The sequence below is a fragment of the Castor canadensis genome, chromosome 1 (assembly GCF_047511655.1).
Source record: "Castor canadensis chromosome 1, mCasCan1.hap1v2, whole genome shotgun sequence".
NCBI classification, from domain to species: Eukaryota; Metazoa; Chordata; class Mammalia; order Rodentia; family Castoridae; genus Castor; species Castor canadensis.
The window spans coordinates 34,009,185-34,033,903 of NC_133386.1; the positions used below are offsets into that span (position 1 = coordinate 34,009,185).

Genomic DNA, 24,719 nt, shown 5'->3' on the forward strand with positions numbered 1-24,719 from the left:
AGTGGTCGTAGAGAATTCTGAGTATTAGCAGGAAGATTAAAAATTAAGAGCCGTCTCAATTCTAAAGAAAATGGGTAAATTATGAGATATCCAATCAAAGATTTTAAAGAATAACTAACAATAAAATATGTTCATGATAGGCAAATTTAAAAGACAGAACATAAAATGGCAGCTACATTTTAGTTATGTCTTATTTGTAAATGTGCATAAAATTAGGAATTACTTAAAGTATTAAATTTCTATCTTAAATTTTGGGTGACTTTTAAAAAAATACTTTCATTTATTTACATGAACCCAGGGGCTTGTTCATGATAGGCAAGCAGTCTACCACTGAGTTACAACCTGAACCCTCATCAATACTTTTGTTTTTTTAAATTTCCAAGCTTCTTACAAAAACCCTTTTTTTTACTTATATATAGAAAAGAAAACCTTATGTAAGTTTTAGATAGTTGTGTCCTCCATTGCTGATCTAAGGTGTTATTCTATTTCTTGACGTTAACAGTGGCTTTTCCAGTTATCATTTTTCATTGCTTTTTAAAATGTAGAATATGGTGAATGTCTTTTTTTTTCCTACATGTTTTATTTCACACATAGACTACTATGTCTGTGGATTCACTGGCTTCTATATGCAGCATCTATCTGAGCATGTGTAAAGAGAAATGAACATATGGACCTTGTCCAAGAGAGACTCAGGTACTTACCTGGCATACGGATGTTTCGGGGTCACACAGGTTGCTGTGTTCATTGCACTGACATGGAACACAGGTGCCCAGGGTTGGTCCAGGGGTGTGGTCACCTGGTTCAGAGCGCAGTCGATAAAATCCTGGCAAGCATGTCTGGAAGAAAAGGAAGCCAATTAGGACAGCAGAGTTAGAAATCTTGCTTCAGCAACCCTTAAGTTCTTCAGTGGTTATAAAGACAGACTTCCTTCCTCCATGTGTTTTAGGGGCAACACTATTTTCAAACACCAGTGTAGATTTTGATAGCTTATACATATTTCTGCTGCGTTCTTATTCTGCCACAGTGGCAGGCAGCATCCATGGAATCAGATTTTAGCCAAGCAAAGCTTTCATTTGAATTGACAGCTTTTAGCCTGAAAAAAGCTTCACATGATCTTTTTTTTCTCCTTGAGAAACAGGTTTATTTTTAATTAACATTATCATATGCACTAACGAGAAAATTCCAATGTTCTTGACAGCCTAAAATCTGCTTCTTCTGTGTTTGATGGATAGCTACAAATATCCAAGGAAATTTAAATAAATAAAAAATATCATGGATGCATTATTTATCTTGGTATAACTTAAAGACAATAAAAGGAAGAAATTCAAAATAATAAAAGCCCTGCATGTCTGGAGATTATGAAGTCACCAATAAAATTTATCTTTCCCTGATCTAGGGTGGTTTTTTTTTCATTTTGTCATAAAAATCTGATAGCCAACAGAAAATTGCTAGTGAAGCTGACATAAGCAAAATCAGGACTTGCATCTTCATTCAGGTTTATTATATGACTATGTCAAAAGCTTCTCTGGCTTTCTGGAAGGAAGGTCACATCTCTAGAGGAGACTGTCTTGAATTCTTCTATGCAAGACATTTTCAGACATTGCTTGATTTTGGATTAAGAGGTAGGATCAGTTTTTCAGATGCCACTAGAGATTATATAGGGACTATTTTACCATCTTGGCAAAGAAAGATTTCTTTTTTCACTTAAAAATTTCACTCTCATTGATGAAAGAAAAATGATCGTGAATAAGTAGGAACAACATGTTATATTAGGAACTTCTAAATGCCTCCATATACTTTCAGCTCTGGCCTAAGTAGTCCAGTGTAGAATAAAGAGAAGTTCCTTAGAAAGAGAAAAACGTCAATACTGAGCACTCTCCCCTGTTTATTTTGATTTGTTTCATGTATACTTCAATTAAGCACTTAATTAAGAGTCTCTCTGCTTTTATCAGCCTATAAGAAATTCTAATGGGATTTAATAGTGACCCAGCTGTAAGTCAACTGATAAAGAAAACTGAGAATAGTGTTGAAAGCATTTTACATCTCACTTGTGGTAGACTCACTCATGTAATTTAATAAAATCTATTCATACAACTTAAAATCAAGGCTCATTTCTAGCATTGTTATAGAATAAAGTCTAGAAATTATAGATGAGAAATTCATTTAAGCATTACTTCAGAAACAGTCCAAGGTATACGTAAAAGTGGTACACAGTGTGGGTTGTTACAATTCCTTAGCATGTGATTGAATAAAGTAGAATTTTGTTTGCACAGACTTCATCCTTGATTATCTAAGTATTGTCTTATTGGTATATTTTCTCATGGTCTGTCTCTGTGTGTGTTTGTGTGTGGGTGTGTGCAGAAATTACACAAATTGAGAGGATGTTCCTACCTCCCGTTTATATCTCAAAACAGAATTTTAAAATGAGTCTTAGAAGAATAAAGTTAACAGACAATACTCCTCATTGAGGAACTATAGGTAGCTCAGTGTCATAGACTAAATGTGCAGGTGAACACTAAAGTGATGCTTACTGTCGCACACAATTTTTTCTATTGTTGTGCCTCTTTCCTGAACAGGTAGGACCATGCACTTGTAGTAGGTGTTCACACTGAACTCTATGTAGAATTTTCTGGGCCTTTCCCCATCCATAATCCCAGCTACAAGAAGGCAGAGGTAGGAGGATTGCAGTCTGAGTCTAGCCCAGGGTAAAAGCATGAGACCCTATCTAAAAAGTAACTAAAGCACAAAGGGCTGGGTACATGGCTCAAGTAGTAGAACACTTGCCCAGCAAGTATGATACCATGAGTTTAAACTGCAGTACCAGAAAAAAACCCTAAATAAATAAATTTAAATAAATAAATAAGAAGTCATATAGAATCTTTGGTATAGTGACATAATGGACCTAATGAATATGGAAACTATGGTTTTAATAGTTTTTTCTGAGGGATGTGGGCAAGTTATTGTCTTTGAGACACAATTCCCCCATCCTACAAATGTGTGTTAACTGAGATGATTTCTGAAGTTTCTTTCTAACATTTTAGATTAATTTTGTGTCCTGGTGGATTGAATTTTCTTTGAATTAGCAAAGAAAAAGAGACTATTCCACAATGGAAGAATTATAAACATAAAACACACTTAAAAAAACAATGGGACTCTTTTTTTCCTTTTTAATCTCCTCCATTTCTTGATCCTTTTGTATTTATTCCTTCCATTCTTGTTTGAGGATGTTTTTCAGTATGAGATGTTTCTTCTCAGTGAACCAGTGCAAAATTCATGAAAATGAACAGGTTTGAATTGGGACAAAAAAAGAGCAACTTTTAAAAGCCTCATTTAAAATTCTTTCTGGAACACAATGAGAAGTAAAGAAAAGCAAATAAATAAGCCTTTTCTGAATTAATTTTATCCATTCTATTCCCTCTAACTCAAACTTTCCCAAAGTTCTCTTTCCATGTCCTGAAATCATGCGTAACTCAATTTTCTTCTGTTCTCCATCCACATTTACTTTCATGACATGATGTCTTTTCAAAACATTAGAATGAAATTTGTACAAAAATGTGGGAGGGTAGAGAGAAGAGAATGAAACACAAGAATGGAAAGCCACAAACCTCAGAGTTGCACAACACACTCCTTTCTTCCCTCAAGGTCAACAATAAAAACAGACACTTGTGCCAGAGCCAGCAAAAACCCTCTGTCTTGCATTTTTGCATGGACTTCACAACCAGGCAAATAGGATTTTGTTCTACCACTTGCTACATCCGATGTGTGCAGGGTTTGAACACTGCAGGCCTCAGCTTCCTTGCTTGGAACACAAGGATCTTGTGTACCATAATACTTGAGTGTAAGTTTGTCTGCTTTTTGGAAAAACAGGTTTATGTGGGTTGAAATTGCAGTTCTGGTGCTGCCTAGATACGTGACTGTGGGCAAGTTCCTTAACCTCAACCTCTTCCTCTATAAGATGGAGATAATAAATCATACTCAGTGATGATGGCACTACACTATTAGGGGATGTGCATGAGGTTGTGCAGAAAACAGTAAGTAAGTAACTTACAAAAAGTAAGTTTTTGTGTACAGATGTTGTGAGGATTAACTGACATACATAACTGATGTTTGACATGCAATAAATCAATATAGGTGCCTTCATCACAGATAAAATTTAGATGTGTCATTGTTGAGGATAAACTAAAAATAAAGGCAATCATGATTATTCAAAATTATGCTGAGAAGGAAAATCACAATGTATGACACATTCCTCTATGTTTGCATATGATATCTTAACTGCCGTTCTTGTGTAAGTACTCTATGATGCTTGCATATGATGAAAATCCCTAATGACACAGTTCTTAGAATTTGTTTCCATCATTAAGCACCACATGACTGTACATGGAAACAGAGTTTTTGGGTCTCCCATGTGCAACTGAAGTAATAAAGGGTATGTTAAACGGTTTGCAGGTGTAAGGAGACAACTCTATTCCCGCATTCTTCTTTTTGGGCTTTATGACTTGACAGTAGGAAAAAATTAGAGGTTTAAAAAAATCAGCCAAATGACAGAATCTGAGTGGCGATCCAGTAGTTAAAGCCACTGAATGTGAGCTAGAAGCCCCATTAAAACTTGGGAAGTGGAGTTAAGAAGCTGGAACTATCAAGCATGACCTGGAGAAAATTGGAAATTTCTGATTTCTAATATATTATTACAGAAAAACCATATTCAATGCTGAATATTTTCTATTTTTAAGAAAGAAAAAAATATGAATGGTATTTGCATAAACTGAGTTTGTGTTTATTTAGGCAGTGACCTAAACCTAACCCAACCAGAAGAACAGATTAAGTAGTATAAATTCAATGGGTCTGACAACAACAAATCTAGTGAGAAAACAGTGTCCTTTACTTGACTTTATTTCAAATCATAAATTGCAATAATTAGGCATTTTGAAAGCTAAAATTTTTAATGAACTGCAGTGTTATAACTCTACAGTAATGGACAAAGGCTGAGTGTCTCTATAATTGGCTATATTTTAGTGGCAACCAATACTTAATTTTGTCTACCTGAATTCACGTTTTGAGCAAAACCATGAAATGAATAGGCTATAATTACAGATGGCTCTAGAATACCATGTATTTGGTGAAAATATTGTAAACAAATTGTTTTGTGCATTCATGACCCAAAACATATGTAACTGGAATGGCATGTATTATTTCAAAACTGTCCTTAGTTCTTGTTTTAATGATCAGGTTTTTATGCCTGGGTAATTACACTTTAGAATCAAGATGAATTATAAATAAGATATCTAGTGGATTAGAGGCAATGGGTTGTGGAGAACACCTCAGGCACCCTATTATGAGAGATAAGCTTTTATCTCCATAATCTCTCTAAGACATTACTGTAATTATTGTCTGTTAATAGGGGTTTAAGTGAAATTCACAGGACATAGGCAAAGTCACAAGTAGAGATGATTATTTATATATTCCTAGTCTTTCTTGATTTCCTTATTTATCCTTTGCTTTATTTGTGCTATTTTATATTTTCATATAAGTAGAAATTGATAAAAATTAATGCAAAAGTATATTTTAGAATATGCTATTTGGAAAGTCTATTGGTCACATTAAGAAGCATTTTTAATATCTAAAATATGCAATAGAATGTGGATTGCATTAAAAGAATTTTATTCTATATTGACATTTTTGTCATTAAGTGAACAGTTTTGTTTTAAGTAAATGCAGAAGAACAGAGCAGTAATAACTTTCTCTTCAAGATATCTAAAGGTCAACCTTAACTACTAACTGAATATCTTCTACAGGAAAATATTGCTGAATCAGAGAATTTCAGAACTTCAAAAGCCAACCTGTCATTTTGTAGACTGGATAACAATATAGTAACTATGACCTATAGCAATTAAGGGAACAGACCAATGTCACACAGTTAGTCAGCAGTATAGCCATACACTCCTTGGGATAAGTAAAATTTCATCTCTTGTCCAGAAAACTATCAACTTCTTTCTGTCCTTTTGAAATGTTCTCTGCTCACTGGAAAGTTGGCATATTATATGTGCATCAGTTCATTTTTCACCCATGCACTGTATGTGCTTGTGCAGATTTAGAAGGGTTGTGTATATAAATGTGTACATATATGCATACATACAGTTACTGGTGTGTATGAAATGTATAAAATAGATGTCTGTAGGGGATATGATTTAATAATGAGATGGATTATTTCATTACATATTAAGTAAAAATGATATATTTAAATGAATATTACCCTGAGAGCAGAAGCAAAAAAAGCTATAAAATCCTTTCAAAGATGCTTCACAGATATTTGAGTTACCCTATGTAATTGTTCTCTAAACAATGTGGAGTGGTAGGGACTTTCCTACATATCTTTTTACCTAAATTAATCCTCATGATGGTTCCATAGGTAAGACCAGGGATTCAGCAACAAGCAAGAGCAAATGCCCTGTCCAAACAGTTAGGATTCACCAAAATCAAGTTTATTTTTCTTTTCATTAGGCCATGCCACATCTCAGGAAACTTAGGTTCAATATTTTCAAGTTGTACTTTAGTTTTGAACTAGTATCATCATTGAGCTCACATGCCATGTTTCACAAAACTTCCTAAATCCTATCTACAAAGTAAGATGTATAAACTTATTCATAAGTAAGTCAGCACATGGATATGTAGCTAGTTATTACACTAATAACAATATAAGCCCCAACAACTAACACTGACTGTGTGCCAGGCCCTGTCATGAGTCCTTAAGGCTCATAGCACAGTCTTCTTAAGATTCTTAGGCTATGGAGTGGGAGATATTGATAATATCTGATTGCTGGGCCATGGACACTAACCAGTGTGACTAATGAGAAGGAATCTGGATTGTCATTAGGTTGCAGCAGGTCCCAGAGGCCCCTGCCTGGTCAGATGTTAGACTTGAAGTCTGCAAATAGGGCTCGATACAGTGGCAGCTGCTCAAGGACTTGGGTATTTACCCTTTCCAGTGTAAAGAGCTTAACAGCCTGACCAAGGTCTTAGTCCTAGTATATGGTAAAGTTGAGGTTTAAACCTAGGACAGGTCTTCATTCATTACACTTTCTCAATATTATCCTATTCCTATTAATAGTTGATACTCATAGAAATTGAGTTGACTACAGAAGATGAAGCCCTGGAAAATTTGCCAGGTCTGAAGATCCTCAAAGGAATATTCCAGAAAGTTAAAACCAGCAGTTTTAAAAATATAATGACTGAAAGATGGTAGCACTGTTGGAATAAACTTACGTCCTTCTGAGAAGCTTATGTTACAGAACAACCTGGTACTTACTGCATAAGTTTTTTTTCATGTTCTATATAAAAACACTTTCAAAACTCAATATAATCGTGTGTCATAATCACAGCAATTTAAATGCCTCTAACTGTTCAGAAATGGTGCCAAGAAAATAGATCAGGTATAATAATAGATGATTCTCTTGAAAATATTGTCATTTCCTGGTTGTTCCATATTTTAAAAAATCTTTTAATATTCATCAGATGTTGCCTTTCTGTTGGGATTCATATCACGAGGTAACAATAACATCGTCTTCTTGTTACTGTGCCTCCTCTCTCACATTGTGAAATCAAATAGATTAAGAATGTGTATGAAAGTCACACTGAACATAGCAAAGGTGCTGCTGGGAGTATTTCCGTTTGACTCCTGAAATGAGTTGAGGTTAGGGCTAGCAGCAGTTAGCTTACCTCACAGGATAAGCCAGAGTAGCCCGGGGGACAGTCACATTTTTCTATCAAGTGAGCTGGAGGAGTTGTTGCTGTTATGTGTCCTAGTTCAGCTACCTCCATGGAGATTTCAGAAATCCTGCAAACAGCAAACACTTATGAGATGATGACACCAACCAGTTAAGATCACTTGGCAAACACTCAACACCACAAGAAGAATCCTCTAGGATCTTCATCAACCTCAAGTATGTTCTATTATTAACAAAAAAAGGATGAATAATAATTTGTAATTGACAAATAATAATTGTATATATTAATCCAAATAAAAACATGCTATTTTGACATATGAGCATATTGTGGAAAGATTAAATCGAAACTAATAACTATATCGTTTTGAGGCTGCGTAAGTTTCAGGGGGCTCACGTGTCACATTTTACAACCATATTTTTGCTTTCTCCAAGATTGAGACTACAAATTAGCAAAATACCCACACAAATCATAAAGAGTTTAGTGAACTGAATGTCTGCTATCCTGTGGAGAAGTTATTATAATGATTTTCCTCCACTTTTTAAAATGTGAGTGGCTTCCAATAGACATGGCCAATTAATTAGACATTTATGTTCTCCCAAACAGACAACTCAAGGTCACTCCATTAGAATATCTCCTGTAGTCATTAGTGAGGCTGTTTTTAATTTACTACAATCCTTAATTTCTTCCTCTTGAGTCTCTGAATGACCTTTCAAGAACTATAGAAAGCCACCTAGGATACACTGACTGAGCGTGATCTAATAATATTGATCTTTCTGAAGCTAAAGAGCCTTTCAAATTAATATTCTACTAACATTATTAAATTCCTCAAGTAACTTAACTCACCCTTCCTATTGGCGGAAGAGTCCTTTATGATTGAAAAAGAATATTCACAGTGAAACGGATACTCTTTCATTAATTTGAAATTATACATTAAAATATATGCAGTCCATAAACTGAGGTTATTTCATGACTGACTAACTGGCAACATGAAATGTTCTGCAAATAAACTTTAAAATGAGACATGAATAGTTTTGTTTTGATAAAAGTCACCTCCAATCGTTTAATGAGGTTGAATCATAAACTTTATAGCAAGCAGAGGTAAGTTTTATTGAATTAAGAATGCACGTTCTAGTTTCACTACCACTGTAATCTGCACCAGGAAGATCATCCAGGCTTTACAAAACATACTTTCTGCTGACATTGGGTTCACTCTCCCTTCCTTAGAGTACACATAGTGATAATGAGCTGTGAACAGGCCACTCCTCTCTGATAAGAAAGACCCCATTCTTCTGCTCCCTCAGGACCCTGTGGGAGCCAAAGTGGTAGCTTTGTGTTTGTTGACAAGCCCTCTTGCTACTGAGACCTCCATGGTATTTTACAGCCATAGAAACAGCGAGCATCATCTTGCCTTCTCCCTCATGCACAAAACAGATCAGCAACTGTTTGAAATGTAAATGACTCTTGAATGGTGGCAATAACAGATACTTCTGCAATGCATAATTTTTGTCAGAGAACTCTAAAGAGTACCAGGAGGATGGGAAGGTGGAGGGGTGGGATGGTTAGCTGAGCAAAGTTTTGCTTGCACCAGAAATATGGCTTCTACTTAAATGAATATTGAATTGTAGAAGTTACTTCTTTCAGACAAAGGTAAAAGAGGACAAAAACAAAGAAAAATGAAAATGCTAGCCTTGGACAAACTCTGAATTCCAAACCACATGTATAGTTCTCAAACTCTGCTTCGAAGATTTGTTAAAATCTGCACCGTAATAAAGAATTTGGGGTCAAGCCACATTTGGGGGAGAACAGTCAAACATTTTAAAATCTTTGTCATAATTCCACTGTCATAAAATCAAGTGTTGATGATCTGCCTTATTTGTTCTTATTGGTAGACTATGACTCCAGTTTTTGTGGTTTAGAAAAAATGAATTTTTTTGTTTCAGAAAATGGTCACTTAAACCAAAGGATTTCATTTAGTGCGGTATGTGAAAGAGTGCCAAAAGGAAGAAACATATGGGAAAAATGACAAAGTGTCAGCGTAGGAGGGTGAAATTAGTGAGAGAGGCAAAGAAGATATAATGAAAAATGAGTGACAACATTCTTTCTATCAATTCCACTAACAAAATGTGCTATGAACTACCAAACTCTTACTGTAGCTAAGAAGAATTTGCATAATAATGTATTTGAATATCTATGATATGCAAATCTGCTGTGGCTTCTACCACATAATATACATTTGTTATTCTAAAATAATTAATAATATAGCTGACAGCATTTTTCAGTACATAGTTTTTATTATTTCATATAAAAATAATGCTACAGTGAGGAATATGATAAGGACATTGAAGGAATAAAGATTAGAAAGTGAATTTTGCTCCTTGATTTACTCTTTACCAAAACTCTAAATCAGTCAAAAAGCCATGACTCTTCTGCATGAAATAAAAGGATTTTCTGTTATATGATGTGTTTAAAACAGTACAAATGCTTGAAATATGGGATTTTTAGATTCATTAGCTCAACAATAAGAGGATTCATAATTTTTCATTTTGTTTTCTTGACCTGGTTTACTAATTTTTAAAAACATATATTGATTCTATATTCTTACAGAATATAATAGAAAAGCACATGAAAAGGAAACTGCTGAATCCAGCTTAATTTATGGTATGCTATGATATCTGTGCTATGATGGTTACCCACACATGTGTTATTTCTCATTTCATCTCATTAAGTAAATTCCTTCTACTGAAGAACAGATCGCACGTGCTCGAGTGGTTAAAGTCTCCTTCTTCCTCGTTATACTCTCTTCATTCTGTATTTTAAATATTTTCTTTGCTTTCTCATAATCTATAAATATACACACTTCTCCTTCAAATTAAATACCCATCCCTTGACTTTTGACGTTATGTTATTCCTTCCTTTTATAATCATGGAAAATAATAGTGCATACTTACAATATGAGGTTCATTGTGACCCATTTGTTCTTTAAGACCTTGAGATTATCTCTGCCTGAGACTCGAGGCAGAAACTGGTATTATGAGTTATCAGTGTGGTCTTAAGTGTCAGTCTCAATAAGCCTCATTTTAATTGGCCTCTTTGCGTCATGTGAAACCACTGGATCCTTCCTTGAGGGAACCCATGGTTGGCTTCCACAATACCACATGCATAACTGCTGTTCTTCTGTGTCTCTCTTCTTTTTTTAAAATTTGCACTATGATTCTCAACTGTTTCACATCATGACACTTAGGGGTAGATGATTATCTTATTTGCTACAACTGGAGTGACCAGAGGGAAAGCTCATGGTTGGAAGAGACTGGATCAACTTGACCCTGCCTGCCTCCCCTGATATGTGAAGGAAGTCACTTTCTCAGTAATCTTGTAACACACTTATAGCACTATAGTTAATTGCACTGACTTACAGTAGACATTTTCCTGAATTTTTGACTTCCATCTTACATTCAAATGTCTGTAGTGAATTCAATATTTTCCTCTTCATTTTGCTTCTTGTGTTAGTTTCCTTTTTTGGTGAGTGACAGTAACTTCTTTCACGCTGCTCAGAAGTCACCCTTGGCTTGCCTTTTATCATGACACATACAAAACCAGCCACTTTTAAATCTTACCTGATGTCTTACTAATCTTCTCTACAGATCCAAGAACAAGACCTATCCTAGCTTACCTGCTTTGTCGTATGATATTTCCATAAGTAGCCTTGATAAGAATATAATGAATATCATATAGTACGTCCAAGAAGTCCTCACGAGTCACGGTTCTGCTGATTCGAGGATCATCACCATAATATTTCCATTCTTTCTGTTAACAGGATAAGAAACACTCTGACAAAACTGAATGCAAAACTGTTGGCATCTTTGCCCCAAACAACTCGTAACTTTACCTCTGTCATTTCAATTTCATGCCTTGTGAGTTGGCCAATGAGAGGTGCAGCCATATGCCTGATGATAACTCTAGCATGAGTAGGAGCCCCTCCTCGAATGATGACTTGAGGTTTATACGTAGAGAAGCCTGTCTCTTCCCGAGCCTCAAAGTAGATTGTGTACTTGAGCTTGCCTCCATAGGCCATCAACTGACAAAAAAAAAATGAGAGTGATGATTTAGGTAAATCTCCAAATGGCCTCATTCCAAAAGCACATTTTAGTTTGTTCTCATGGGACTTCGGAGTTCATCTTACCTTCTTTCCTTCGAATTGTTCTGGGAGTTTCCAATAAAAAGGTTCCAAATGAAGGTCTTGTCTGACCCGATCCATGTCTGCAACAATCTCAGGATGTTGAAAAGCAATGCCTTTAGTAGTTGTATGTTGCAGTGCCTCGTCCACCAAAGGGAGAACAGTCTGTTCAGCCGTCAGGGTCACCTGTGTGGGGCCAAAATACAGCTGAAAGCTGAGGTGAAGTCTCATGTTTCCTTTTAAAGTCAAGTTATGGACTGAACATCTGTCTGCAGTGCCTCTCTCCATTTGGCTGATGTGTTCTGAGAAGAATGAGGACTAGCACATGGTGGGTGAGTATGGTAGGGGAGAAATCCTTTAAACTACTCTACATGGTGAAAACCACAGTATCTGAACATTGAAATCTTTTATACTAATAAAAGTAGAACTCAAAAGTAGGGAAAATTAAAGTAAAAATGATCATGTGCCCATCAGGAAAATGGATGACCACCCAAACCTGGTTGGCATAAATGCGACAAGTTTTGGTTTCTATTGTTGAGTGAGTTCATCTCAACATTCATGCTCTGCTGCCCTTTTTCCTCAGAATGCAGCTACATCCCATGTCAAAACACAATGCCTCCCTGCCAATGTTTCTGATTTTTACTTGGCATCTAGTTCCTTATCAACAATAAATGAACTCTATTTAAGGAAGAATTTTCAAAAAGCATTTATTCCCATTGCCTAATGGCACATGGCACCATTTCTGATTGTGCACAGGGGAGAAGGTGACTTAAATGTTTTGGCGTTTCTTACGACTTCTCAGTGCCCAACTAAAGATGCTTGCAGGGACTAGCATTAGACCATTTCATGGCTCAGCAGCTTCTACTCACCCATGTACGGATCAGCCCCTTTGCTTCAGAGCACTGATGAATGACGCCAAAGCAATAGCAGTTGCTACAGCCATGTGGGTTCCTGGCATCGAGTCCAAATTTGCCAGGTCGGCACCTGTCGCAGTGGATGCCCTCCACGTTCACCTGAAGAAAGAAGAGGGTCTATCAGAGGTAATCATAGCAAAGTTAAGGGGGAAATCAAGTTAAAAATAAATATTAGGAACCCATTTCTTTGTAAAACAAGAGAACACTGAGTTTTAGAGTCACACCTCAGATGGCACCTACAGTTAACCTCACTGTCTGGATTTCGTGGGTTTTAAAAAGTGCTTTATTTATAAATGCAGTACTATATATTGTGCTTTAAATCAAAATGACACATTTCTTACAGTTCTTCAGTGAGAAGTATGAAACACTCATGAGAATTTCCAAAGCAAAATAAAAACATTGATTCCTAGACAGTGGTGTTATGCCAAGTGGTAAAAAGCAGGCAGGAGATTAACCTATACGTTTGTATAATTGCTATAATATGTATACACATAATTTCACATGTAGTAAATACATAGCTGTGATTATAATGGGTAATAGTGCAGCATTGTACTTTGTTTTGACAGGAGTCCATGGCAAACACTATCGTTTTTCTAAATCCTCAAGACTTTATTAACAACCACTCCTCAGATTTTGTCCGTCTGTTTCTTCTGGCTTTCTTTATAGAAACCATTTTATCTTGAAAAGATAATTCTGACACAGTTTTTGCTTCATTTATCCTGGGACCAATTTTTCAGAAATATATAAGGGGAAAAATCTCTCTTATCCTTTTTAATTGGCTGTTTTTCTATGTCATTTAACAATATTAATGAGGGCTGAAATTTGCACACAGTCACTGTTTATAAAGTCAGTGTTTATATGTGATGAGATTTTACTGAACTTTCACAGCAGTAAACATGTTTTTCAGTGTACAGTGACTGCAGATTAGCATTAAGAGAAATGGATTTTTTATAAGCTTTATTATTTTGCTGTGATTTTCTCTGATGGTGCTTAAATGAACAATCTTCCACCCCACCCTACAGATTATTCTTGTTTAAGCAAAGGAAATAGATAAAGGAAAATAATTTCACTTTACAACTGAAAAAGCATTATCTCTACCAACTAGAAAAACAGTTGGGTTTGGGTTGAAAATAAGTTCTTGAAAAGCAGAGCTTATCTGTATGCCAACGAACATACAGCCGTGAAAACTCTGTGACTGGCAAAGTGCTTTTGTTTATGAAGTTTAATGAAGCAGGAATAATGAACATGGAATGAAGTTACAGCTGAGCAATGGAATCACAAGTGAATGAGAGTTTTCTTTGCTGCATTTCAGTAGTACATACCTTACAAGTACACTGCCCAGTTTGATCCCTACAGGAACATTTTTTAGTCTCTGAATTGCAGGTTGTGGCATCTGTCCCCGGCAGGAAGCAGTCACAGAGACTGCAGTGAGGGTAGTTCCAGTGCCCTTGATTGCACTCTGTACATTTTGCACCAGAGAATTTTGGATGACAATTGCACTGGCCTGTATTTACATTGCATTGGAAATCCAAGGATCCCACTGTGCTGCAGTTACAAGCCTATGGAGGAGAGAAAAACAGCAACTATTAACATAGCTTTACAGGAAACATCTTAAAATTTTAATCCTAATGTTTCTAGGGTTCATTAAACACGTATTAATCACATATTTATTATATGCTTTTACTATTTTAGGTTGATCCCTTGGGACACATCAGTGAACATAACCATTAAAATTGCTTCCTGCATTTAGGAAAATATATGATTGCCCAGAAACCATAATGCTATGTGAATAAGAAAGAAAATCTGTTTCTTATTATCGGGAGGAGTTAAATATGGGTCTCCTTCAAATACTTTAGACAAGCTCATCATGCCTTATCATGTTATTAGTGTACCGTTTAAATTCTATGCAGACATACTTTAAGTCTAGTGGAGGGAGATCAGTAAACATGGAAACATAGCACTGTGGAATGGGTAGGCACTGTATCATGGGAGAAGTACAAAATGCTATGAGAACAGATAAGGAGAAGCACCTTAGCTGAGCAACAACATAGACTTTTTGGTTTTTTTTTTTAATGTCTAGTTTTGCAGACAACCCTGATATGAGGTACTTTGCTATTTTTGTTGTTGCTGTTCACCTTAGGTTACACTTGATTTTCGCTTTACTATGTACTGCAAATTTCTGCTAGAATTTTTAGAAATTTGGTTTTTTTTTCATTTATTTACTGAAACATGGTGAGTTCTTTCAATTTAGGAACATAAATGGATTTTTAAACTTATATCTGAATCCATTTATTCATGTTTGTCTGATTTTTGTATCATTTTATCAATTTTATTCTTTAGGATCGACCTAAAGTAGGTCACTCTTTCTGACTACCCAATCTGAATATCTTCTCTAAAGTTTCTCTTTGTGTTACCTTTCTTGCTGTATTTATGTCTCAAATTTGTTCTCCATTTTGCAACTCCCATTTTACAGTCAAAATTCTATGATACATATATATTATATACATACCACCAGTGCATATTTTAATTACACTATTGCAGTTTATCTTCTGTTGAATAATTTCCTTACTTCATATCACTCATTTTTAATTTTTACTCATCCAGTTCTTTTTGTCCTCTTCTTTTAAGAGTTTAAGACTCTTGATTTACAAGAGCTCAGACCATCTTGAAATTTAATGGCAGTGAAAAGTGGTTACCTAACATGTAATTTAGAATCTTTGAGCCAATCATTTTCAGAGGACAGGTGTGTCAGTTACCAACCAGAGACTCTGAACTCCCAATCCATCCTGCTTTGTGACACTGTAATGAGACACTATAAATGTTTCTTTATGGGCAGGTGGTGAAATGATAAGATTAGTCAACAGAGGACTCTGGAAGGACCATATGAGGCCAAAGTGATGTGTCCAAGATATTTGCAATATGGCTTCTTTTTCTTCATTAGTTTTATTATTTTATTACTTAGCACAGGAGCCCAGAGACAAGAGAGTCACACTGTGCCTTCAGGTTACTCTTTCCCCATAGTCTCCTTTTCAAATAGCTTCCGTCTGTATCATGCAGTCTGACTATGATAATGTTTCTATGTAGGTCCTTTATGTCTGCATCTTCCAAAGATGGTAGACAGGTCTTATATACCAGCACTTGTCCACAAGCTGGCCACACTTCACCACTAGCAGGCTATGTTCCTGTGGTAACCACACCCTCTTCAAAGACATGAGAATGTTGTCCTTGTTGGGGTCAGAGAAGGTGTGTGTCCTCTCCCAGCCGTTACCTTCTTTACTGTTTACCCTGTCTCAGTTTAGAGGTGGTAGCTGCTCTTTTGTACCTGCTATTCCAGGATCCTTTATAGCTCTTTTATCCTTTTCAATAACTACCTTTTGCCAGTAAACAATTCTTTATATTCAGCTTTCCCTGTTTAAATAAACTGTGTGGGGTCTGATTTGGTACCCAAGTTGCATCATCTCTCTCTGTGTCTGAGTTTGCCAACACATGTTGTTTTTACTTTGTCTGTGTCCTCACTTTTTTGGTCCAGTCCTATTATTTTTTTCAGAGCTCTAGCTCTGTGGCAGATTGTATGTGAAACCAAGTCTGGCTCCGATTTCATTGCTGAACTTAATTCTTACATCCACCCCTCCCAAGGTTATTCCATACTTTACTGATGAGACTATTCTTTCTAGAATGTGATATGTAATAGCCAACGTCTTTTCCTTTCCAAATGTTTGGTGAAAAGTCTTCACAGATTTTGATATCAAAATAACCAGGCCTTATTTTGGTGTCTTCATAGTTAAGTTACTTTTCTTTGTTTTAAGTATAGTACTGAGGATTGAACTCTAGACCTAGCACATGGTAGGCAAGTGCTCTACCACTTAAGCCATGCCTCCAGTCCTTTTGTTCATGGTTTATTTTTCCAGTAGGCTCTCATGCTAACTTTGCTTGGCTGGTCTCAAACTGTAATCCTCAAGTCCCTACCTCCCCAGTAGCATATATTACAGGGGTGTACCACTAGACTTGGTCAAATTAAATATTCTTCTATCTCTTCAGTGCAGCAAGGCCCACACTAGTAAGTTATTTTAAACCCTAAGGTCCAAAATGTGATTATTTATTGTATTACAAGCAATACATGTAGCTTCCAAGGCATGAGAAATAACTCACTGCCAAAACCTAGTAGTTCAGCCTCATAGAACAACAGAGATAGAATGAAATCTCAAAATTAAGATGATTTATTTATTTACTCATAATTTTTCTTGCCAATTTTGTTGAGTATATATTGGTTCATTTCAACAAATAAGCCATAATCAGAAATAAAATTATGATATAGCATAAGAATGTAGTAAATTCTGAAAGCTCTGTGAGACACCCTTATCTTTAAATAACAAAAATATGAAATGTCTGCTACCAATTAATTGTATAAAAACACAGCACTAATTCTAGAGGAATAGTTGACAACACAAAGAAAGCTTGGAACCTATCCAAATCAGGAAGTTATAGTGGGGAATAAATGAGACCATTAACCATATGTTTAGATAGCACTGTAGCCAACATCAAACTTAAATCATAATTAGATATAATGTTTGTTTAGCAATAAAGGATTTATTCACTATTCCTGCTAGTGAAACATGGCAGGCTTTGTATTCTGCTTCAATAACAGCTCAAATGATGTGTGTGATCACACTAGGCACAGAGAACTTATCTATGACACCAAGAAAGAGAAGCTGTAAATCTCAAGTCACTGTTTATTTAAATTATACTCACTCGAGTTTTTAAAATAGTAGAGTCTATACTTATAAATATATTATTTGTGAGGTCTACGTGAACTTTTTTCTAATTTATTGTAATGATAAAATGTATTGCAGTTCAGAAATTTTCGTATTTAACATGGTTTAAATTAATCAAAAAGCTTTTCAATTAACTAAAGTTAATATAATGTTTATTTAATAAAAGTGATAATGCCAAAAATAATTGTTTTGTAGAGATTTGACCCATATTCTATTCTCAACATTATTGTTTCATTAGAGTTTGGCCATGTCATAGGATTTTGTAGGTAGAATGTAACCCTCAAAAGTTTTCTCATGTCTTATTCATGAGCCCAAGGAAATCAAAATTTTTGAAATTCTTGAGGAATTTTTGTTTTGTTTTATTTTCCAATGAGTAGTTCTATGGAAATAGAATTTAATAATGCCATGAACAATAAAAGATGCCAAGGTTTCTAGGATGTCTAGGAATTATTTTCAGTCTACAGTTTTTCAGTGCTTTATTCCCTCCACCCACGTAGAATTTCATCAGTATTCAGTCAAAGACTCACTGAAATCTTTCTGCACAGCTCAAGAACTCTTTATCAAATGACTTTCTTTTTGAACACATATTGTATTTGCTTCCATAAATTTTAGCTGCTTCAGCTTCTCCAAGCTTAACCCTTTGCCTCTCAACTCAGCTATGGTGCTGGACTTTACTTGTTCTCCTCTGTATGTTGCAGCCTAGAAACTGCCCCCATACATAGCCTCAGTTGTTTTTCTTTCCTCAGAAAATACTATACTTCTGTGCAATGTCTGAAAACAATTTTTCTGAGTTTATTTTTCTGTTTTTGAAACTTAATAGCTTGAAAAGAGAGGAGGTTTTTAAAAAAGCTAACTAAGAAACAATACTTAAAGTACCAAATGTAATAAACAGCCAAGTAAGAGTACAGCTGAACTGTGTCTATTAAATTTAAAATCAATAAATAAAGATTTTTATTTTTTGTATTGGTGAGTGTCATTCTAATCAGTCACATTGAGTTAACCAAGTGTGGCCTATTTGGCCCCATGGTAGAAACCTGTAAAGATGTGGACTGTTGTTTCCACTGAGTTAGCACATCTTTTCAAGAGTGGTAAAACATGTGAACACTTTCCTAGAAATCAATGACCTGGAAGTGACCAAGAGTTTTGGTGATTGTTTAAAAAAGTTCAGACATCTGACTTCATTTAGACATGTGATTTGAGAACATAAAAACTAGACAGGACAATCATTTTCCTTCTACCCAGACTGCAGAGATATGGTAGTGCCATGGGTAGTGTTCTCAGAACAGTCACCCCTGAGAGGTGGGGCTAACTGGCCTCTGGACTTAAGGTTTTTCTGTAGCTCTCTTAAAACTTAAAAGCAAGCTTTAAAAAATTCTACAAGATCAATGAGTAACAAAACTGTTTGGTAGACAAATTTCAATATTCATTTAGGGTATACAACAAATCTGATTCTCAACAATGAAAAATGTACAATGTCTAGTATACAAAAAAAATTACTAGGCATGTCAAGAATGAGGGAAATACAACTCATAAACCAATATGAGTAGTTCCCCAAAAAAGGATGGAATTAACACTCCTCTTAAAATGTAAGTGCTTATAAATATTTTCAAAGATAAATGACAAAAGTGAATATAATGAAGAAAGCTTTAAAAACATCAAAAAATGAATTTTAAAGATGAAAAATACAATATTTGAAATAAAATATATTCATTTGGGTTAACAAGACTGTAGACACTGTAGAAAAAAGTCATGTATTTGAATTCTTGACAATAAAATCTATTAAAAATGAAAATGTAGGGGAAAAGAATGCAAAAATAGAGCCTCAGGGAGCTGTCAGAATGCATCAAGTGACTCAACATTTGTAATGAGCCCAGAAAGAGTAACCGAGGGTGAGAACTGAAAATCAATTAGAGGGATTATGGCTTAAAAAATCCAAATTTGTTGAAAATATAACCCCACAGAACCAACAGATCCAATTAATCACATGAAAAATAAACTCTAGAGAACCTCAAAAATAGCATGACCAAATAGCTGAAGATCAGTTTTTGTATCATCTACTCAGCAAAAATACCTGTGAAAAATGAAGGGAAAATGAATACTTTTTTTAACAAACAAAAAAAGAAAGATTCATTGTCAGCAGACCTGAAATGCTAGAAATAGTAAAAATAAAAACTAAGAAATCAGTTAAGGGAAGAAGAAAAATGATATGAAATAAATTTTGAATGTACACAAAAGATTTAGAATAATTGGTATTAAAACATACATGTGCAAATAGAAAAAAAAACAGTTTTTTTTCTTATTTAAAAAAGATAACTACAAGGCCCTGAGTTCAAACCATAGTAACTCAAAAAAAGATAATTGACTATTTAATCAAAACAACAAGATTCATAAGATTATATCATGGGATAAAAAAGTAAAATATATGACAATGTTAGCATAAAGAGTGGGAACGTGAGAAAATTTACTGTTTTATGATTCTTATGCTAAATGTAAAGCCATCTAAAATTCTGGAACGTTAAAGATTTTACTCCTAGAAAAACACCACAGGTATAAAACAAGCAGGCAAAATTAGTAATTGAGAAGTGATGAGAACATTATTAAAATATTTTATAAAAATATTCAATCCAAAAGAAGGCAGGACAAGAACAGATAGGTCAAGCAAAAAGTAAATAGAAAAAAAATGGAGATTTAATCCAATCATGCTGATAATTACATTAAATGAAAATAATTTAAATACTCCAAATTAAAAGTCAAAGTACTAAGATGCAACAAACAGCAAAGATTTAAATATACATTATCTAAATGAAACATATTAAGATATTAGAGATGAAATAAACAAAAGTGTGGAAAAATATACACCACACAAACATCAAGGAAAAGAAAGTTGAAATGACTATATTAATATTAGAAAAAAGTACATTTCAGAGCAAAGAACATTACCAGGAACAAAAAAGGACATTTTATCATAAGGACATCAAGTTTTCAATAGTATATAACAATCCTAAGTGTGCATGCTTTTATTACCACTGCCCAGCAACTATGAATAAAAGCCTGAGAACCAAAAAAAGAATGGTAAATCAGTCATAGTTCAACACTCTCAGCAATTGATAAAACATGTAGACATCAAAGTCATAAAGGCTAATTGATCTGTATAAACTATTTCATCCCAAAATTCCAGGATATATGTATTTTCAAGTGTACATGTTATAATAATTTGAAAAGCTAAAAACAAGGAAAAAATTAAATTTAAAGTGAGCAAAAGAAATAAATGTTTATTTCATATAAGTGTTAAATTTTATACATTTTTATATTATTACATTATTACTTAATATCTATAAGTGATATCCCCTCTTTTATTTATGATTTTAATTATTCCTTCCTTCTTTTTGATCATTCTTTCTAGAACAAAATCAACTATTGATTTTTGCATAAAACCAGTTTTTTGTTTCTCTAAAGCATTTCTGTCTTCTATTTCTTTGTGTAAACTTCTTTGGACATTATGAGAAAGGAAAACTTTCCAAACCATTTTATAAGGCTATCAGTATCCCAATATCAGTACCAGACAACAACATGACAAGAAAAAAAAAAAACTATTTCAATATCCCTTGTAAACACAGGTGAAGGCAAATAGAATCTAACACAGTTAAAAAATAATCCCATGATCAAATAGAGTTTATCTGATATTGCCAGGTTGGATCAACAATTGAAAAAACAATATTATTCACCATATTAACAGCTTAAAAGGAAGTGACATAATTATCTTAACAGATGCAGACAAGGCTTGTAACAAGCATAAAGTTTTGATAAAATCTTAGCAAACTAGGGTTGTGAGGGAATATCCTCAAATCAACAGGGGGTATCTATGGGTAAAATACATCACATAACATCATTCTCAATTGTAAAAGGCTGAACACCTTCAGTTGATAATAAGGAATATGGCAAGGATGTTTGCTTCTATTGCTTCTAGTAAATATGTCACAGCAGGGGAAGAAAATGAAGTAAGAGTCACACAAATTGGAAAGGAAAAAGAATGATTGTATTTGCAGATAACATGATTAACTACAAAGAAACTCTCAATGGATCTATCACAAAAGCAACTAAACTATCCGTTTAACAGGATGCAGAGTAGAAAGGTAATACATGAAAATAATTGTGTTTTTCTCTACTAGAAACTAACAATTCAAAACAGAAATGGAACAAAGACTAGCATTTACCTTTGCATCAAAAACATGAAGTGATGATAAATTTAATAATATATATGCAAGGTTTGCATACCAAAACTATAAAATATTGCTGAGGAGAGTTAAAGACTTAAATAAGTGCAAGGTTGTGCTTTAGTCATACACTGGAAGATTCAATATTCTTAAGATGTCAATTCTTCCCAAATTAATCTATAGACTCCATATAATCCTAATCAAATACTAGTAGACATGTTTTTTGGTAAAGAAATCGGGAATCTGTGTTGAAAATTTATATGGAAATGTGAAGTATCTGAAGCATGCAAAAGATACTGGAAATGAAGAATAAAGTTGAAGAGATTATAATACCTGCTTTCATTCCTTGCCATACAGCTACAGTAATCAAGACAGCACAGTTTTCTCATAATGATAGACACTTAGATGAGTGAGACAGAGTAGAGCCATACACATAATGAACATGTGTATGACCAACTGATCTGACAGAGACCAAAGTAGTTCCATGGGAAAAATAGTCTTTCCAACAAATAATGCTGGAAAAATTGGATAAAAAATTTACAAATGAACCTTGACTATTATCTCACACCATATAAAAATGATATTTAAAATAGAATGGGGACCTAAATTTAAGAGCAAAAAATATAAAACAGGAGAAATACCTTTGAATTTTGACCTGGGTAAATGCATGTTTCTCAGATAGAACATAAAAGCATGAAGCAAAAAAGACAAAGATAATAAAAACTAGTGTTTATGAAAATTACATAATCATACTAAGTAAATATCAAGCTATATTCTCAAAGAAATATAGTTAAAAACATATATATGTCAAGGGACTTGTATCCAGAATATATAGAGTTCTTACATTTCCTTATTAAGAAAACAAACAACACAAATGAGGAAACATGAATGGCAAAAAATAAATTAAAAAATTTTCCAAGTCACTGGGAATTTAAAACAGCAAAAAGCATGAATACACACCTAACAGAATGCTTAAAATTAAAAACTGGTCAGAATTTCAAATGTTAACAAAGATATGGAGTGTTCTTATGAAGAGAAATGAAAATATGTATCTATAAATATGCTTTTGACTTGTATACTAGTGTTCATAGAAAAATTATTCATAACCCCAAACTGGAAATGACTTTAATGCCTATAAAATGTAAATAGATAAACTAGTTATAGTGTTACATACAATGGAATATTATTAAGCAATTTAAAAGAAGAAACTACTGATGCTTGCAAAAGATAGATGAATTTCCAAAGTATCACATTAAGTGAAGGAAGCCAAACCAAGCTCTTACTCCCCCAAAAAATGATGACAACAAAACAGCAATAAAGAGTGTGATTCTACTTACATGAAGTTGTAGAAATGGCAAATTTACTGGGTTAGAAGGCAAAACAATAGTTTTGGGAGGTGAGAGGGAGTTGATAGAAAGGACACATTGCTGGTCAAACTGAATTTTATTTTATTTTATTAGTATCCTCCAAAAAACTGATAAAAGCCCTGAGCTCATCACCTTCCTGAACTTGCTCCTTCTCCCCTGGTTTCTATAGTAGTGAGTGGTAAGTATCATAATATACTCTGTTGTAAAGTAAGACATGAGAGTCGTGCTTAAGACTTCTTTTTCTCTTCTGCCAAATCAATGAATTCATGTCAGCTTAAGAGAATCTCCTCACCAAAGTTCGTTGTCTGGTTATCTCTCAGTATTTCTTCAGCAGTCTTACAAGTTCTTATCCTCCCTGATGGTGCTAGATTTCTCTAAACCTGAGTCTGGTCATGACATTTTCTATGACCTGCCTGTCATGGGGAAAAAGAGGACTTTTCCAAGATAAAGGTTTTCAATATGATTCTGGAGTCCTTTCAACTACTTCCTGAAAACCAAAACCTAGTCAATATGGGGGTAATTCCTATAGATTTTTGGCATATCCCCTTAATTAATTTATTTCCTTGTACTTTGTAAACATATCTTATTGTGCCTAGCTAGAATGCTATAGCTGTTTTCTATTTTTATTATAGAATTTTTTGTTCTGCTTCCCCTGTTTTTGCAGCTGTCATAGATTGAGCAGAATAAATGTGTCTTTCATTATCTTTTCCACAGTAAAATCGAGGATACCTGCATACACTCTCTGATAGTTCTTTATTGTTTTGTGATATAATAATGGGTTTCAAAATGTCAAGTTATAGCTCTCTACTAAAACAAAAATCTCTACAAAAATTTTCAGTTAAAAAAAGTGACTCACTCACCTTACAACCGGTGACAATGCTGTGGCCCCAGGTATTGGGTGCACACGCAGAGCACCTCTCTCCAATGGTGTTGGGAGGGCAAATGCATCGACCGGTCTTTGGATCGCAATTATTACCCAGGTAGGAACAGTCACAAGCTTCACAAGGAAGAGTGGAAACAAAGAATTGTCAATAAATGGTAAAAATTTGATATAAAAAGTTGAGTTTTTAAAATTGTGTTAACCCATGTTGGTTTTCCATTTTCTGTACTATCTTTGACTATCCTGAGAAATAAAGACTTACCTCTTTCCTAATTTATACCATAGTACAGTATATATCACAAAGAGTTATTCAACCAATGTATGCTGTATTTCATTTAATAATATCCAAAGTTAAACATTTTTAGCTTTCCTTTAGTATAAGAAAGGAAAAAACTGGTGTTATCAAATTCTCTTAACTGGAATATCTCATGTCTAGATACTGTAAAGTTTCAAATTTTTGTTTGTTTATTTGTTTAAAGTAAATCAATATTTTACAGCTATAAAGATTAATTTTTCCTTCCTGATGATGATACTGATTTTAAATGAAAACTAATAAGCTTAATAGGCTTCTTAAATTCAATATATCATGTATATTGTTATAAATGACACACATAATATTGCAGTTCTGCAAATATTTAAAGATAGTTGAATTATGGAAACTGTCTCTCTATAA

General features: G+C 34.3%; 1 protein-coding gene across 4 annotated transcripts in view; it reads right to left on the reverse strand.

Annotated features, from left to right (window-relative positions):
* The window catches only part of Lama2 (laminin subunit alpha 2), a 630,868-nt gene that overhangs the window by 182,217 nt on the left and 423,932 nt on the right, over window positions 1–24,719 (reverse strand). For all 4 annotated transcript variants that reach the window (XM_074074982.1, XM_074074980.1, XM_074074975.1 and 1 more), the window contains exons 22-29: window positions 24,027–24,163; window positions 14,136–14,372; window positions 12,769–12,912; window positions 11,906–12,085; window positions 11,612–11,800; window positions 11,396–11,529; window positions 7,717–7,834; window positions 702–836 (exon numbers count right to left, since the gene is read on the reverse strand). In XM_074074982.1, the coding sequence (XP_073931083.1) occupies window positions 702–836; window positions 7,717–7,834; window positions 11,396–11,529; window positions 11,612–11,800; window positions 11,906–12,085; window positions 12,769–12,912; window positions 14,136–14,372; window positions 24,027–24,163 (1,274 nt within the window). The remainder of the gene's footprint in view (window positions 1–701; window positions 837–7,716; window positions 7,835–11,395; window positions 11,530–11,611; window positions 11,801–11,905; window positions 12,086–12,768; window positions 12,913–14,135; window positions 14,373–24,026; window positions 24,164–24,719) is intronic.